We start from the raw sequence: 15,735 nt of genomic DNA on the forward strand, positions 1-15,735 counted from the left end.
TTCCAATCACCGTAACCTCCCTTTGTATCCGCACCCCACCCCCACCCCCCTCCTAAAAAAATTTAAAGCAAACTTGTACGTTGGAAGTATCTGAAAACAAAATCCGGCTTCCCATTGTACAAATATTTAAATACAAGTGTCGTTTACTACATGATTTTTATTTGAAAATAAAAATAAACACATATGGCATAAAAATCGGTAAACGACACTAGTACACTTAAACTCGCTGCAACGTATATATATATAATTAAAATTTCCCCATTTGTTAAAAAAATGTTTCTGGGACATAAAAATATTTGTCGTTAAGTTATATTTACAGTACTTTCTTTCGTTTGTAATGGATTTATTGTACAGAGAGGCGTGGCAGTCGAGTCGCGCAGCGACGAGACTGTCACGCCTCTCTGTACAATAAATTCCTTACAAACGAAAGAAAGTGTCTGTAAATGTCTTGTGTCATGGTCATTAGCATAGTCACTCCTTCAGCACCAAACTGCTCGCTACATTACGTCATAAGCTTAGGTCCATCGTAAGTGTACACCGGGGTGTTCAAACAAAGCAGAAAGTACGAAAGAGATGGTTGCATTGAAAAATCAAGCAATGTTAAACGAGTGTGCAGTTGTATTTGATGGGTTAATTTAAGCAGTGTGAGTATTTCAAAAACCATAACAAATACAGGCACAATACTGGAAACCTGGATCCGCCCGCACTATGACCCTCTACATTACCGTTAATATGGATCGATACGCCTGCATGTCCTGAGGAAATCCGAGTCAAGTACTCTAGCCACAGGTATCAAAATTATGGAATGTCGTGTGAAATAGTCCAAATACATGTATATACGATCGAACATGTATCAGTTTGAATGTAACTCAAAGACCTCAGAAAACAGTTGCTATTAAGGGAATCAAATTGTGCGTTTTCAATATTGTTAGATTTCAGTTATCTGTTTTAATTTGAATACAAGTATTTCGTGAAATTCTGTGTATTTTTAAAATTTTTTGTTTAAATTAGTTAACTAATGACTTTACATGTATTAATCCTCTTGAAAATGGTTTTCACGTATATGCATTTTCAGATTGAAGAGGGGGGAGGGGGGGGGGGGTGTTGAATTTTGTGAGGTTTCTCATTTTTCCTCTGGATAGGTTTTATATGCTTACAGAAATTGAAGAAAAAATATTCAAAAAGTATTGAGTTCTTTTGGAAGTTATTGTACGGCTAAGCTCCGCCCCCTAGAAGTTATAATACGTTGGAATTCAGCCAAAGGTTTTCGATTTAAAGTATGGCTAACATCAAAAGAAAAAGTACCGCACAATGACACAATTCCCACTTAATATTGACAATTATTTTATTTTTATTTCTTTTAAAATGTTCAATACATAGGGGCTTGTCTTTCGGATTGTTAAATTTTAAAAGTTGTTGAAATAAAGATTCTGACTCTTTCAGTCAAGAAAAAATACGTTTAAAAAAGACGTAAACTAGAGTTTATGTATATAGTTGTGGTGCGTCTTTTTCAAACGTGGCTTTTCTTTACTGAAAGTGTCAGAATCTCTATTTTAACAACTTTTAAATATATTTAAAGAAGATTCAAAATTTTTAAAAATTTAATTTACATTTAACAAACCGGAAGACAAGCAATACATAGAGGTCTTGTCTTCCGGATTGTTAACATAGGCACTCCCCAGCTTAATTGTTAAAAAAATATATATCTACTATACTATAAACATGTTATGTTTATAGTATAGTAGATATATATTTTTTTAACAATTAAGCTGGGGAGTGCCTATGATTGTTAAGTGTAAAATAAATTTTAATATTTTGAATCAACTTTAAATATACTTAAAAGTGTAGAAACTAGACTTTATTTATAAAGGTGTGGTAAGTCTTTTTTAAACGTGTTTTTTTTTTTTTTTTTTTTTTTTTTTTTTTTTTTACTGAAAGTGTCATAATTTTTAACAACTTTTAAGTAGATTCAAAATTTTATTTATTTATTTTACATTTAACAATCCACGATCTTGCACTTCTGGTGTAAAGACGCAGTGGGGTATGAACCTATGGGTCTATGTTTATTTTTTTTCTTTTCAAATTTATCTGACAAACAAGCATACAGACACATGGATAAAACTCACAAAAAAATAGTTGCTCCCTCGTAAACATCGAGGCGCCACGTTAATAAGAGCAGGAGAAAATAACTCATCCTCTACTGTAGGTGTGCGTTCTAGCAACCAATCAAATATCCCGTAAGAACTTGGCACGTCAAACGACCTTGACCGCCAACCATACTCTTCGAACGTCTGGGGACATGATAGAAGGGTAAACCTAACTGATAAACTGACCCAGATAGAATGTTTGCATCGAGACAATTTGCCCGTCTATTTTCTACCTCACAGGTAATGTATAGATAACAAAATATTAGGTCGTTAAGATATTTTCGCGCCATTATTAGGAAAACTGTTGAGCGTGCACCTGCAGCAACACACCAGATGGACTGCAGTGTTCCTTGAAATTGGCAAAAATGATCTAAAAGACGTCTTTAAGAATTTAACACGAAAATGGGAAACTTTATTCGCTTTGTGATAAATTTGATCTCTTCTGAGAGTGGAAGTTTGATGACGATTTTGGAGGGTCTTCATTCTTGATCATGTGATGCCACATATGCTACAAGACCTTGTGTCATAATTCCATCTGGACCAAAGAATAACCATGACAACAGTCCTGTGTTCTTCTTGAAATTGTTGTGATTTTGTATTGTCATGTCATGATTATTTCTCCTACGTAAAGATATCTTTTGCAGTTTTGGTAAACTGGAATGTTGGAGTTTTTTTTTTTTTTTAAATTAAACCATTCAGTTTCACCTGTTAAGGGCGACCTTAGTCTGGGACATTTTCATAAATTATTTAAACAACCAGGAATTAGAGAAAGGAGAAAGATCATGAAACAATAAACGGTGAAAAGCACTGAATTAAAATAAATAATATACATTCCAGTTATTTTTGTTTTTAACATATATTGAAATAATCAGTTGGATCCCAATGGAATCCCAGTTATTGACTCTTGAACTGTTTGAATATCCATTTTTGGAGTTCCTTAGAACTCTTGGCAAGGCTGAAGCACAGCCAGGATTAGACCTGTAATATAATAATTCTGAAAGACATGCATGTTCAAGAGCAGTACAGATCCACACATTGAAAAAAAAAAACCCTTTAATTTACAGCAACACCTGTAAGTCTTGTTGCAAGCTTTGGGTATAATTTCTGGCATTAGATGGATTTCCTTGCCTAAAGCATGGTGTCTTTTAGATATATTTTTAAACCTATGGTAACTTCATTTACCTGTAAACAGTTCCAAATTTATGGCAGTTTTGAAAATAAGCAGGTGAAACAATGGTGAGAGTTATGCCCCTTTATCAGAGTAGAAATGGTTACAGAGGGCCATTTGGAATCAGTGAAAGTAAAAAGTAATAAGCCTATAAGAGTAGGAATAAAATATACATTATGGGGGAGTTCCAAGATTTTGAATTAGAAGGGGGTGCTATAATGGATGGCAAGGATTCTGGGTGATGCCAGGGTCTTCAGTGGGTCAAGGACAATGTCAGGTGGTTGGCCTGGGGATTTAGCCCTGGTATGCTTCTAATAATCAGCAATTAGAGAAGCTTACTTGAACACATAAACAACTGTAATTTTACCTAATTCACATTGGAGACTATATTTTTCTGGTTTTAGAGGGGTTGCATTCCAGGAGATACCCCACCTGAATCTTGCCTGTACCTTTACATTAGATGGGGGAAGTCATATATAATGTGAGAAATAATACCTGAAGCTTGTAACAAAAATTGTCACCATAAATCAAGGTTTTCTCAGTGGGAGGATCTGTAGCTCTCTGATATGTTGTTCTGAATTCTATATCATGTAGAGCAACTGTTACAACCCCTTGAAAAACAGTAGATCTTCGATTGTTATCTGTAAGAATCAGCTACCAGCCAAATTAACTGCTTCAATAGATAAAAATGCCACTTAGAAAAATAATTCTTGTAAGGTGGACAACGATTTTGTTCATAGCCTCAACCCCTAGTCTGTTGCAATTGACCTCTAACCCTTTACTTTGAAATAAAGGGAAAACACTGTATGTTGAATAAAATGTAAATGCATTAGGCGTGTACAATATTTGGCAGAAATTTATTTTTCAGCAAGTTAGCAAGATTTTATTTAGTCCTTTCTGAATGTGCTTTACACAATTAAGACATTTAGCGATGTACTTGATTTTGTGGAAGCTGCTCCTTTATTTAAAAGGTGCAAAATAGAAAAAACAGCCAGGCATATCCCTGTGTGTACTGTTGTGTTACATGTAATATCTCTTCAAGTATCAACTCTCAAATCATGAAGGTCACCTTTTCCTGCCATTTTTGAACATTTGGTATAAAAATGTTGATTTTCAAGCAGTTTTTTTTCCCCAGAAAATATTGAGTGCAGACATTCTAGGAGGAGGAATTTCTTGAATGTCATAAATATTGAACTTGAAAATTCTGTGACAGCTAGCTTGAAGATGTTTAATTGGCACTCTTTTTGATCATCACTTTACAAACTCGTTACTGAATAAATATTAAAATAAATATGCATTTTGCAATAGGCAATACTATACATGTATTTATATAACATTTTTAGGAAAATTTATAAGTAGCATTGCAACAGTTTAGTATCAAATATATAGGAATAATATATGTCAGAGTTAAAATTTTAATTGATTATTTCATTATAACTATAGAAATTATTTATTTTTACCCATGTATAAAAGAGTAAAGTACATTTTAAAATTTGATCTTGGTAAGTGCATGACAAGCCTGTAGATTCAGTATTATTAGAATTTTTTAAAAAAATTATTTACGAAAGATATAGATTTGTAGAAATTAAGATGATGACTTCAAAATAAAAAAAAAAAACAATTTACAGAGAATATTAAAATTTAAATTCATAAGATGTACATAATATGATTTAAAAAATCTTTATAAATTATCTTTTGGGGTGGGGGTGGGGGGTGGGGGGTGGTATCAGATTAAAAATTCAGATTCGTTCAAACAAGAGATAGCACTTGATAAAACATTATTTAATGTTACATAACAGTTTGCAATTGTGTCAAAGCTCCACAGGTAAATGTTTACACACAGAGTTAATCCCCTTTGTCATTCACAATAAACAGGATATATATATATGTCAGACTGCTGTTGATCATGTGACCAGACCACCAGTTTGTAATCCACGTTTAGGGTTAACCCATGTTACATTTGCACAAGGCCTGTTTGTAAACAGTGCTGGAATTTAACTAGTCTGCTCTACTTTATAAACCTGCAACAGAGTTAGATAAGGTAGGCTAGCTGTTATTTATTGTATAATCTTTGATGATCGAATCTCCTGAAGGCTTGCAAGGGTTTTATGATTTGAAGTAAGAATTGATTTTAAGTTTATTTTGTAGGTATATATGTTTATCAAAAAATATCATGCAAGGGAATGTAGTCTGTATATAAATATATGGCATGCATAATATATATATTTTTTTCTTAGAGTGTGTTATAAATCATTCCAGAGTAAGGGCATGTAAAAAAAAATATTATTAATTAAAGTGAAAATTAATGTTGAAATGTTTGCTGTATATATAATGCAGATTTAGATGGCACCATGTAAATTGGGTCAGGATCGTATCCTCACTAATGACCCTAGCTGTAAGCACGTGCATGCTGTTGAATATGTTTTGAAGGATAAGTGAATTACATAATATATAAATCATTATGCAGACATTTAGCATTTTTAACAGGGGCAAGCTAGCAAGTGATGATTTTTTGAGCAGTTTTTATTACTAAAAAAAAATATGAAGATCAATTTTGGAAGTTTATGAAGGCATGCAGACCTGATGTACTGCAGCATTAATTTGACCATGCAAGCATAATGCATTGTATATTCTGATCAAAGCACATAGCACTTTGTGATTTATATGCATGAGTGAAAAGAATCCAATCATAACCTCTTGAACTTTAGAATTGAAATACATATTACTTACATTTTTACATGTAACAGGCAGTACATTGAAAAACCGCAAGGGGTTTATTTCCCCATTTTAGCTGTAAGTATGCAGGTGCCATCTGACAGTAAATTGTAAAACTCATCGGTTCACAGTAAAACTTTTGTTACAGCTAGTATAGTCCATGAGGTTGTAAACGTAGAATTTTTTTTTAAGGAATCGCACAGAAAAATCACGATTTATGTAAAACCAGTAAATATATTTATGAATTGGTAGAAGCCTAAATCAAAATTAAATGAAAAATCATTGTTTGCATGTTTAAGCATTTTTGGGTAATGATTTTGATATCCTTTTTATTGATAGATTGATTTTATATTGACAGTCTTGGTACAACAGAATGAAGGTTGCAGTGATTGGTCAGAGTCTGTTTGGGGCAGAGGTTTATCGACTGCTACAGAAGGACGGGCATCACATCGTAGGGGTGTTTACTGTTCCTGATGTCAATGGCAAACCAGACCCACTGGGTAAAGTCCTAGTACAAACTCTTAAAATTGTAGGGAAAATAGTAGAAAAAGATGGGTGTCACTTAATGTCAATATAGAACTATTATATTGCATAGTTATGTCTTGTTTACAGAATAAAGTACATGGTTATTACCACATAATATTTTTTTGGGGGGGATCCCTTGAAATTTTAAAGTTAGAAACATTTTTTACCATATTAGGTAAACATTTTCAATACAATAGTGCAAAACAGTACAAATATGATATGTTTGAATTTAAATTTATAATAATTATTATACATTCTTCTTAATTTTTTTTAAACTTATTTACTTTCAGTTTTTGGACACTCTAATATTTTATTTACATTTATGTTATTTAACATTATGGGGAATTTTCTAATTGAAATTTGGGAAAAAATTGTATATATAACTGGAATACACAATAATTGTGTATATAAATTATAAGAGAAATGTTTCAGATTCAGGCTAAATCAATTCATCTTGTTCGTCAAGAGCTAAGTAATGTTGTAGAATTTTTTCTGTAAAATTTAATGATGGTTAGGTTTCTGTTCAGAGTCTTCAGATCAGTAATGCAGGGGAGTGGATGCCAATGAGAAATCAAAGTATTTAGACAGACTGAGTGGGGGTTGTTTTTCCCAAATTTTAAAATTCTGAGACTCAATGATTAGCATAGAAGATAAGGTTCAAAACATGATAAAATGAAGTACAAGGCTGACAATGGACACAATGTCACTGTTCATTGATGGAACTCTGGATTACAAATCTACATTTACTTGTTATAGTCTGTTCTTAATGTTATTATTTTGACCAGGTTGACCAGGTAAATTGTTTATGATGTGTCAAAATATGCTGGAGGCATTGTCAAATTTAACCTTGATAAAGTGGATCATTACCAAGAGCCTCTCAACCTTCCCAAAATAGTATTATGTAGATTAGGGTTAAACTTATCTAGAACATCTGATATCCTACTTAACATGTGTACCTTTATTGTGTATACAGGGTACTTCCTATCTTATAGCTAAATATATCTATGAAGCCATAATATTTCCTTGTGCAAGATGCACCATTGATTTTGAACAGAAAAATGCATAGATACATAGCAGTTTATTAAAAAATTAGTTAAGTTAAATAAATTAAGACACCAAATTTTCCTTTGAGAAAAAATGCAATTTCTCAATTCAGTACATTTTATATTATTGTAGGTAAAGTATATTTTTAATTGTGGACAGAGATTAATTTCTGTTTTGTCCATTGTACAGCCCTGGCAGCAGCTAAGGACAACATCCCTGTATTTAAGTATAAGAGATGGCAAGTGAAGAAGGTTGCTGTCCCTGAGATTCTGGAGGAGTACAAATCTGTGGGGGCAGAGCTAAATGTCCTCCCATTCTGCTCTCAGTTCATCCCCATGGATGTCATCAACTACCCTAAGTACCAATCCATAATTTACCACCCCTCCCTCCTTCCAAGGCATCGGGGAGCATCAGCCATTAACTGGTATGCGTAAACCATCTAATCTAATCACTAATGCTCTATTTATAAAACAAAGTAAAAAAAAATCATCATTCAAATTTATTACATCCTTGATAGCCAAGGTTTTTCTGATCTGCAACTCTCCTCGCAAACCAAAGGGATTTTCTTGAACTGTCTTTGGAGTTAATTTATATCATTCATCCAATCAGCAATTGCTTTTGTAAATGTCAGTAGCTCCATTCAGGATATATCTTGACTCTGTGGTCTCGGGAATGAAAAACACATGTACACAATCTGTAAGATAACATGCCATTTTATAGCTGTGGTGTACGTTATCCAACTTTAGCTGATATGCACATTATGTGATCAGGAATCTATATTGCAGATATAGATTTGCACCCTAAATAACAAATAAACATCGTCCGATACCTGCTTGTTAATTATTCTTTCAATACTTTAATTTTTAAGAACTCTTTTTATTTGTGTCGATGAAACAAGCTGTGCATATGTGGTAAGATTTAAGATCATGTGATGTAAACAATCCGGACTTTTGATCACACCATATGCCAAAGGGTGGCCAGGAGAGTAGCGGATTAGAAATCCTTCGCTAGTGTAGATGAATTTATTAATAAATTCATTCAAGGTAAATTTCCTTATACATGCATTGCAGTGACATTTAATCAGATAAAGACTCAATTATGAATATATACATTTGTGGTATCTCTCTATTAGATATAAGTATACAGGTACAAATATCTTCATACCTGTATGAAGTTTTTCGAAGGTTATAGGTCATTATGTGAATTAATAACACAGCGCAGTAATATGTACATAAAAAAGACTTACTTTACTTAGCAATATAGCATGCTTTTCATATATAAAAATGTACAAAATACACGAGTAAAATAATAATCATTTTATTTACAATGTAAACAAGTATTCAATACAGTTCTTGATCGATTTTACATAGAGAATAGAAAACTACGTGTTATAAGTTTCATTTCTGAGCTGCATAGTTTCAACGTTTACCCTAATTTTTCTTGTAGACCTCTGAGTGTTATAATTTTTTTCATTAAACTTTATTCACAATAAATTTGAAAATCTGTTGGAAATATCAAAGTAATGCAATCTTGCCACAAACAGCTTACAAACACTTCGGAAGTTTAGTAGGCATACCTCCATTATCGAGATCATTGTCTTAACAATGTTAGCTGTCGCCAGTGTCTCCATCCGTATCAACATCATGATAAATATGCCTAACTGAAATAGTAAAATTTATGTTTCTGATCAAATTTTATTCTTCATTTCAAATTAACTGGTCCGGACAAGTGTCTCCATCCATCCCTTTCCAACCGAAATTCCTCCAATTTTTATTATCAACATCGGACGTGTTTCTTGTGTTTTTTAAATATCGAATATGGGTTCTCATGAATACAAAAATTCCCAGACACCAATAAGCTCACTATAATTGATCACAAGTAGCCTTTCACAGAATATTCCCTTCAAAACAGAATCCTTTGTAAGATGAATTTGAAGCGTAACTGCTTTTCAAGCCGATTTACACCTTGCGTAATTTGTCAAAATCTACGTCGAACAGTTAGTGCAGTATCTATATTCGATTTTATTCAAATGTATATGTAAGTAATAAATAAAAAGTTGAAAAACTTTTAAAAAATGGGAAATGAAGTGGGTCGGTACGTGATCAAATCTTCTGAGAAGCCTTCGGCCTTCACAGGATTTGATCACATATTTCTTAAATAAAAAAAAACTAATGAATCTATAATTATGTTTAGTTTCAGACATGACATATTTTAATTATAAGCATGAATGAAAAAAATTTCATGTATGATCCTTATTTGTATAATCCTTATTTGTATATGGATTCAATATTAATAATTGCCTTTTTCTGTGTCAGGACCTTGATGCAGGGTGATAAAACTGGGGGGTTCTCCGTTTTCTGGGCAGATGACGGACTGGACACGGGACCAATTCTCCTACAGAAGAAGTGCTACGTTTCCCCTGATGATACTGTGGACACTATATACAACCGCTTCCTGTTTCCAGAAGGGGTCAAAGCCATGGTATGTCAGCAATTCAAAGGATTCTGAATCAGGATGTGGTCATATGAATAAAAGAATTTTATGAAGAATATTTTATAAATTAAAAAATAAGAACTTCCTTTGTAGTAGATTGTCATGATCAGTGTGAATCAGTTTATTATATGCAAATGATGTTGATTTAGCTACCCTAAATTTGATGTGGTTAATGAGGTACCTAAAAACAGTTCATTCATTTCTACTTCTGTAAAAGTTCTGAACAGAACATGCTATCTCACAATGAGTATTTCATTTGTGATAATTCTTTAGACTGAATGCATAGTGAATGAACATAATCGTCTTCCTAAACCTGATTGCATACATTTAATTTCAGGGAGAGGCTGTCCAAATGATCCACCAGGGGAGAGCACCACGGATTGTGCAGCCTGAAGAGGGCGCTACATACGATCCTCTACTGAAAAAGGCCAATGTAAAGGTAATGCAGAGTGCATTCTTAAACAGTAATTTTATTTCAAACTTCATGATACAAAATTTAATTAACGGGAAAAAATAACATACAGTTTATTGTTTGAAGATTGACCTGAATCAGACAGCAGAAAACATCCATAACTTTATCAGAGGCTGTGACAAAGTGCCAGGGGCATGGATTGAGATCAATGGGGAGGTAACTCAGAATTTCCTACCAACCTTGATATCAAAGAGAAACAAGTGTGAGAAGTACATGTTCTTGAGATTTAAGCTGATTTTTTTCCAGATTTTAGGTTGATATATCTGGTTTTGTAGAAAGTGACATTATTTGGGTCCAGACTTTGGAACAGAATGGAGCCCAGGGGAACACAGGTGGAAGTACCAGGTGCCAGTAAGCCAGCTATTGTACACAAGAATGGTATGGTCATCTTCGGCAATGATGGGAAAATGGTGAGTTTTACAAGAGAATGGTTTATAACAATTATTTGAACAGAATGCATGAAATGTGGCTGTTAAATTTTGCAGAATCAATGACATTGAGTGCTTGAATTGCTTTGATATGCTCTGAAAATTTTTGATGAATACTCATTTCATCTTTTTTTAAAACAAAACTCTAATCTCTCAAGCAGTAATAGATGCTCAGTGTGTGATAAATCGATTCACCTTTGATCCTAACGGATCTGTATAAATTATTTTGAACTAAAAGAAAATTATTTTTAAAAAAAACTTGTGCAAGAAGTTATAATTTAAACAGGACTCAGTATTCCCCATTTTATCAATTACTGTATGTCGTTTTAATAATAAAATTTCACGATTTCTCAAAAAGTACCAATCGCGATGGTTTTAATTTCATGCAGCAAGAAATTAATTAAAATTTCGTATAAGCATATAAACGTTTTTAAAAACTAATGAAGCATTCACGATGGGTTTAATTTCGTGGAAAAATGATGAATGGCAAACATAGTGAAATTAAAGTCATCGTGATTATTTGCCAATCTACAGTAAGTGAAGAACATAGTTTGCCAGGACAGAAATTCTGTTGCTGAAACCCTGTAAAGTATTGTGATGTCAGGATTTTAAAATGTGATAAACTCATCTTTAAAACTTGTGCATATATTTTTTTGCAGTAAAGTTTAAGAGTTTACCCAAAGCATAAAATTGTTTCGGTATCAGAGCACCAAGTGGTCTTTTAGATTAAAAGTTAGGATATAAATAATGAGGTGATGAGTGGAAGTATCCAGCCCTCTGATTGGCTGTCAGGAACACTTATGTGTGCTATATGTAACAGATACATGTGTGTGTTTTTTCCTGTCACACTAGGTGAATGTCAGTCAGCTTCAGTTTGAGAATGGGAAGATGATCCAGGCGTCTAAGTTTGGGAAGGAAGACACATCTCAGACAAAGTTAGAACTGGCCCCAGAGGAGGAAACCATGATCAAAAATCTTAAGGTGTGGATCTAATAGTTGTTGTTAATTGTAGACTTAGATGAAAATGAAAAATTTCTATTTATATGGAAAAAAAAAATCAAAATTTTGATATCATACAATGCTTTTTTTTCCATATGGAAAATCATTTGGACAAGATATTAATGAAATATCAGTTATAGTTTGACAAAAAAATTTGTTAAAGATAAAATGATTTATTACATTAAAACAATCATGCAGGTTGCACTCTAGACCTGTTGGAAAGATTTATGAAACTGAAGAATGAAGTTTGAATGTATATTTTAATGAAACCTGTTTAAGAAATAAAATACAAATACTTGTTTTGTAGGTTGTATGGGGTGGCATACTGAACATTGAAGTGGATGAAGCCACTGATTTCTTTAAGTCTGGTGCAGGCTCCATGGATGTTGTAAGGTATAAAAAGTCTTTGTATTTCTCAAATAAATTTATGCTCCAAATACCAGGATCAAAGCAGACCTACAAACCCCACTCCCAAAAGTTGATACAAAACCGTGGATGGCTAGAAATTTATTGGAGTAGTTGGATCTTTCATTTGTTTTCAACACTTTATTCTGTTAATTCTGTTTCATTATATGTTTGACCTTGACATTAGGTTGGTGGAAGAGGTGAAGGAGAAATGTAATGGAGTTAGTCTACAGAACGAGGATGTGTACATGAATGCTGGGTTTGAGGACTTTGCCAGTTGTGTGATCCGTAGATTCAGAGGAATCGAGGATAAGGAACCATTCACATTTGATGCTGTAAGTTCACATAAAACAAAATTTTGATAGCTATTCTTAATGCTGTAGTGCAAAGATGGGAAGAAAAATGTTTTTGATCTTTTACCACAAGTATCTTACATGTGTTATAAAATGACATGAAAGTACTGTATACATGTAGCTACTATAATTTTGGAAGATATGAATATTACATGTAGTTGAGGATGACATTGAAAATTTTCACCCCAAGAAAACCATTGTTCACCTGGCCTGGGCTGAACCTCAGTAAACAATGCTTTTCTTGGGTTGAAAATTTTCAGTGTTACGCTCAACTGCATGCAATATTTATATAATAATATGCAGCAGCACAGACATAGAAAAAAACACTTAATATCTGATAGATGTACACATAATAGGAAAAAAGAGACTCAAATGGAACCTGTGAAAAATGTGAATTACAGTGCGGTCTCGTTATTACGGTGACGGTTTTATAAGATAGAACGCTTATTACATTGTAAATTCAAAGCACAAAACCATTTATTAACAAATCTATACAAAATAGGACCCTTTATTATGATGTCCTAAAATGCCGGGACTTGGTATTACGATGTAAAAATTCTGTCCAAAAAATTTTTCACTCCGTGTTTATTCAGTGCTGATCGACAGTAGACACTTAAGGAGATGCTAAATAAACATTGAAACACCTGTGCTCTGACAGAGTGTAACTTACAGGCCCGTTAGGTGATTAGTGACACTTGACTGCTAACACCTTGACTGTTCTAGCGAGGTCAGCAGAACTGGAGACATCATGTCAAAGCCATTGTTAAACAATTAAACTGTTTATTTATAAATGTAGTCTCTAGTTTATCTATCTCTGAAAAGTTTATTTTATCTTTTATACTTTGGTTAATAAATAAAATTAATTTATTAAATAAAAGGTTACATTTAATCCTGTGCATGTATGTTAAACACGTATTGTGTAATTTAGTTTGCAGTTAAACCGCGGTAATGGACAGCTTGGGTATCAAACATAATTCGGGTCAAATTTGAACTTCACTTATGTTTTAACAGCTTGGATTGTGGCTTGGACTACCTCGCAGGTGTCAGCAGAAATTCACATCGATAATTGCTGAACTGCTAATTGAACTCTGTTCAGTAATTTAAAAAAATCAAATTTATTTCGACATATAGCTTGTGTGTTGTCAAATTCCGTCCATAAATATGACAGTCACACTGCCCTCTTTGTGTATTTTGACCTTTTTGTTTAAATAAATAAATTAATTAATTAAAATAAAAAATTGTTGTTGTTTATTTAGTAACGACTATAAATTGAATACGAAGACGGCTTATTAAAATTTTTACGAACACATTATCTAGAGAGTCAGAAATGAAAGTAAATGTAAATGGAAATGGCGGTAGATAAATGAAGATCGCCAAAGTTTTTATAAAAAATATGCATATTTCTTTTAAAGTGAAGGAAATAGAAGAAATATCATCATGAAGATATCTATTCAAGATAAGTTGTTAATAAATTATATATGTGTATAGCGTTTTAATTAAGAATTGGAACAGAGGAAGGGAACAAAAGGGCAAAAATACACCTCCCACTAAAATAACAAGCTTTCAAAACGATGTTTTAATGGATTTTATTGGGAACCTTTATTACGTTGCCCTCGGTATTACGATATTTCCCCGTGACAAAATGAACATCGTAATAACGAGACCGCACTGTCTCAGTTTTTTTTGTATCTTGGGGGTTTCAGTTGGATTCTGATTTGATATTCTAGGTAAACATGAGAGTGAACAACATGGATTTATCTTTCCCACACCAGTGCTTCATCGACAACGAATTCGTGGACTCGTCTGATGGCAGGACATTTGACACCATTAACCCTAATGATGAGTCTGTAAGTATATAATAAATGATCCAAGTGATGGTGTGTTAGATATAAGGTTGATCCCAAAAGGAAGACTGTAAGACAAAGTTACACTCTTAATCCCAAAACGGAAACTTTCAGTATATTCACATCAAACAAGAGGTCTGTGTGTATATCATTTGAGCCAATAGTAAGTAGGGTTGATTGTAGACTGATTATCCCTTTGACAAATTAATACATGAGTATTTAGTATTGATCCCAATCATAAATCTCATGACCCAGTTATCTTCAGTCTTAGTTTTTGTTCAATTTTTGTCAAAGACTTAGTTTTCTTTGTCTTGTTGTAGGTGATCTGTAAGGTATCTAGGGGTACACCTGAGGATGTCAACAGTTATCATCAGTCTTACTTTTTGTTAAATTTTTGTCCAAAAAAAAATTTTTCTTTGTCTTGTTGTAGGTGATCTGTAAGGTATCTAGGGGTACACCTGAGGATGTCAACAGAGCTGTAGAAGCTGCCAAGGTCTTTATCTTATCATTTAATTTTATTGAAAAAGGAAAACTAATTTGTTTTCAACTATCTGATAAATATTTTAATGAATTGCAGAATTTGGTGTTTAAAGAAAATAAATACATATTTCTGATGGCAAAAAAGTTAATTATCCTTTGCATAACAAATAAAGAGACTTTAATGAGGGCAACTGTTTTGGTGTATTTTTTACCTTTATTTGATAATGTTTTCGCCTCTGTACTAGGTTGCTTTCTATGAAGGTGAATGGGGGAAGATGAATGCCAGGGATAGAGGGGCACTGATGTTCAGGTATCTTATCTGGTCCTTGTTAATTTCAGGAAGTACATATTTATTGTATTTTAATTGTGTTTATTAAAAAATATTTATCTGAATTCAGACTGGCAGATTTAATGGATGAGCACAAAGAAGAGTTAGCTACCCTGGAGAGTATCGACTCCGGAGCTGTGTACACACTGGCCTTAAAGACACATGTGGGGATGTCTATCGACACATTCAGATACTTCGCTGGCTGGTGTGACAAGATTCAGGTTAAAATTGAACTCTTTTATTGTCGTCATCTAGAATAACATGTACATGTACAGGGTTGTCCAGAAGACCCACCAATAATGACGTAATTTCGTGGTTATACTGAGATTCCCCC

General features: G+C 33.2%; 1 protein-coding gene across 3 annotated transcripts in view; it reads left to right on the top strand.

The window, feature by feature from the left end:
- LOC133187428 (cytosolic 10-formyltetrahydrofolate dehydrogenase-like) overlaps positions 1 to 15,735 on the top strand; it is a 393,706-nt gene that overhangs the window by 41,184 nt on the left and 336,787 nt on the right. For 2 of the 3 annotated variants that reach the window (XM_061322796.1, XM_061322795.1), the window contains exons 2-15: positions 2,286 to 2,387; positions 6,389 to 6,530; positions 7,789 to 8,023; positions 9,915 to 10,080; positions 10,430 to 10,531; positions 10,631 to 10,720; positions 10,840 to 10,974; positions 11,845 to 11,973; positions 12,299 to 12,384; positions 12,584 to 12,731; positions 14,477 to 14,596; positions 15,024 to 15,086; positions 15,319 to 15,383; positions 15,472 to 15,622. In XM_061322796.1, coding sequence (XP_061178780.1) covers positions 2,343 to 2,387; positions 6,389 to 6,530; positions 7,789 to 8,023; positions 9,915 to 10,080; positions 10,430 to 10,531; positions 10,631 to 10,720; positions 10,840 to 10,974; positions 11,845 to 11,973; positions 12,299 to 12,384; positions 12,584 to 12,731; positions 14,477 to 14,596; positions 15,024 to 15,086; positions 15,319 to 15,383; positions 15,472 to 15,622 — 1,677 coding nt within the window. In that variant the 5' untranslated portion in view covers positions 2,286 to 2,342. Of the gene's footprint in view, positions 1 to 2,285; positions 2,388 to 5,271; positions 5,357 to 6,388; positions 6,531 to 7,788; positions 8,024 to 9,914; positions 10,081 to 10,429; positions 10,532 to 10,630; positions 10,721 to 10,839; positions 10,975 to 11,844; positions 11,974 to 12,298; positions 12,385 to 12,583; positions 12,732 to 14,476; positions 14,597 to 15,023; positions 15,087 to 15,318; positions 15,384 to 15,471; positions 15,623 to 15,735 lie in introns of those variants that run through there. The other variant, XM_061322797.1, reaches the window with a different exon arrangement.

This window comes from Saccostrea echinata, unplaced genomic scaffold, assembly GCF_033153115.1.
Source record: "Saccostrea echinata isolate AGI-Se365-2 ecotype Australia unplaced genomic scaffold, CSIRO_AGI_Sech_v1 ptg000015l, whole genome shotgun sequence".
NCBI lineage: Eukaryota > Metazoa > Mollusca > Bivalvia > Ostreida > Ostreidae > Saccostrea > Saccostrea echinata.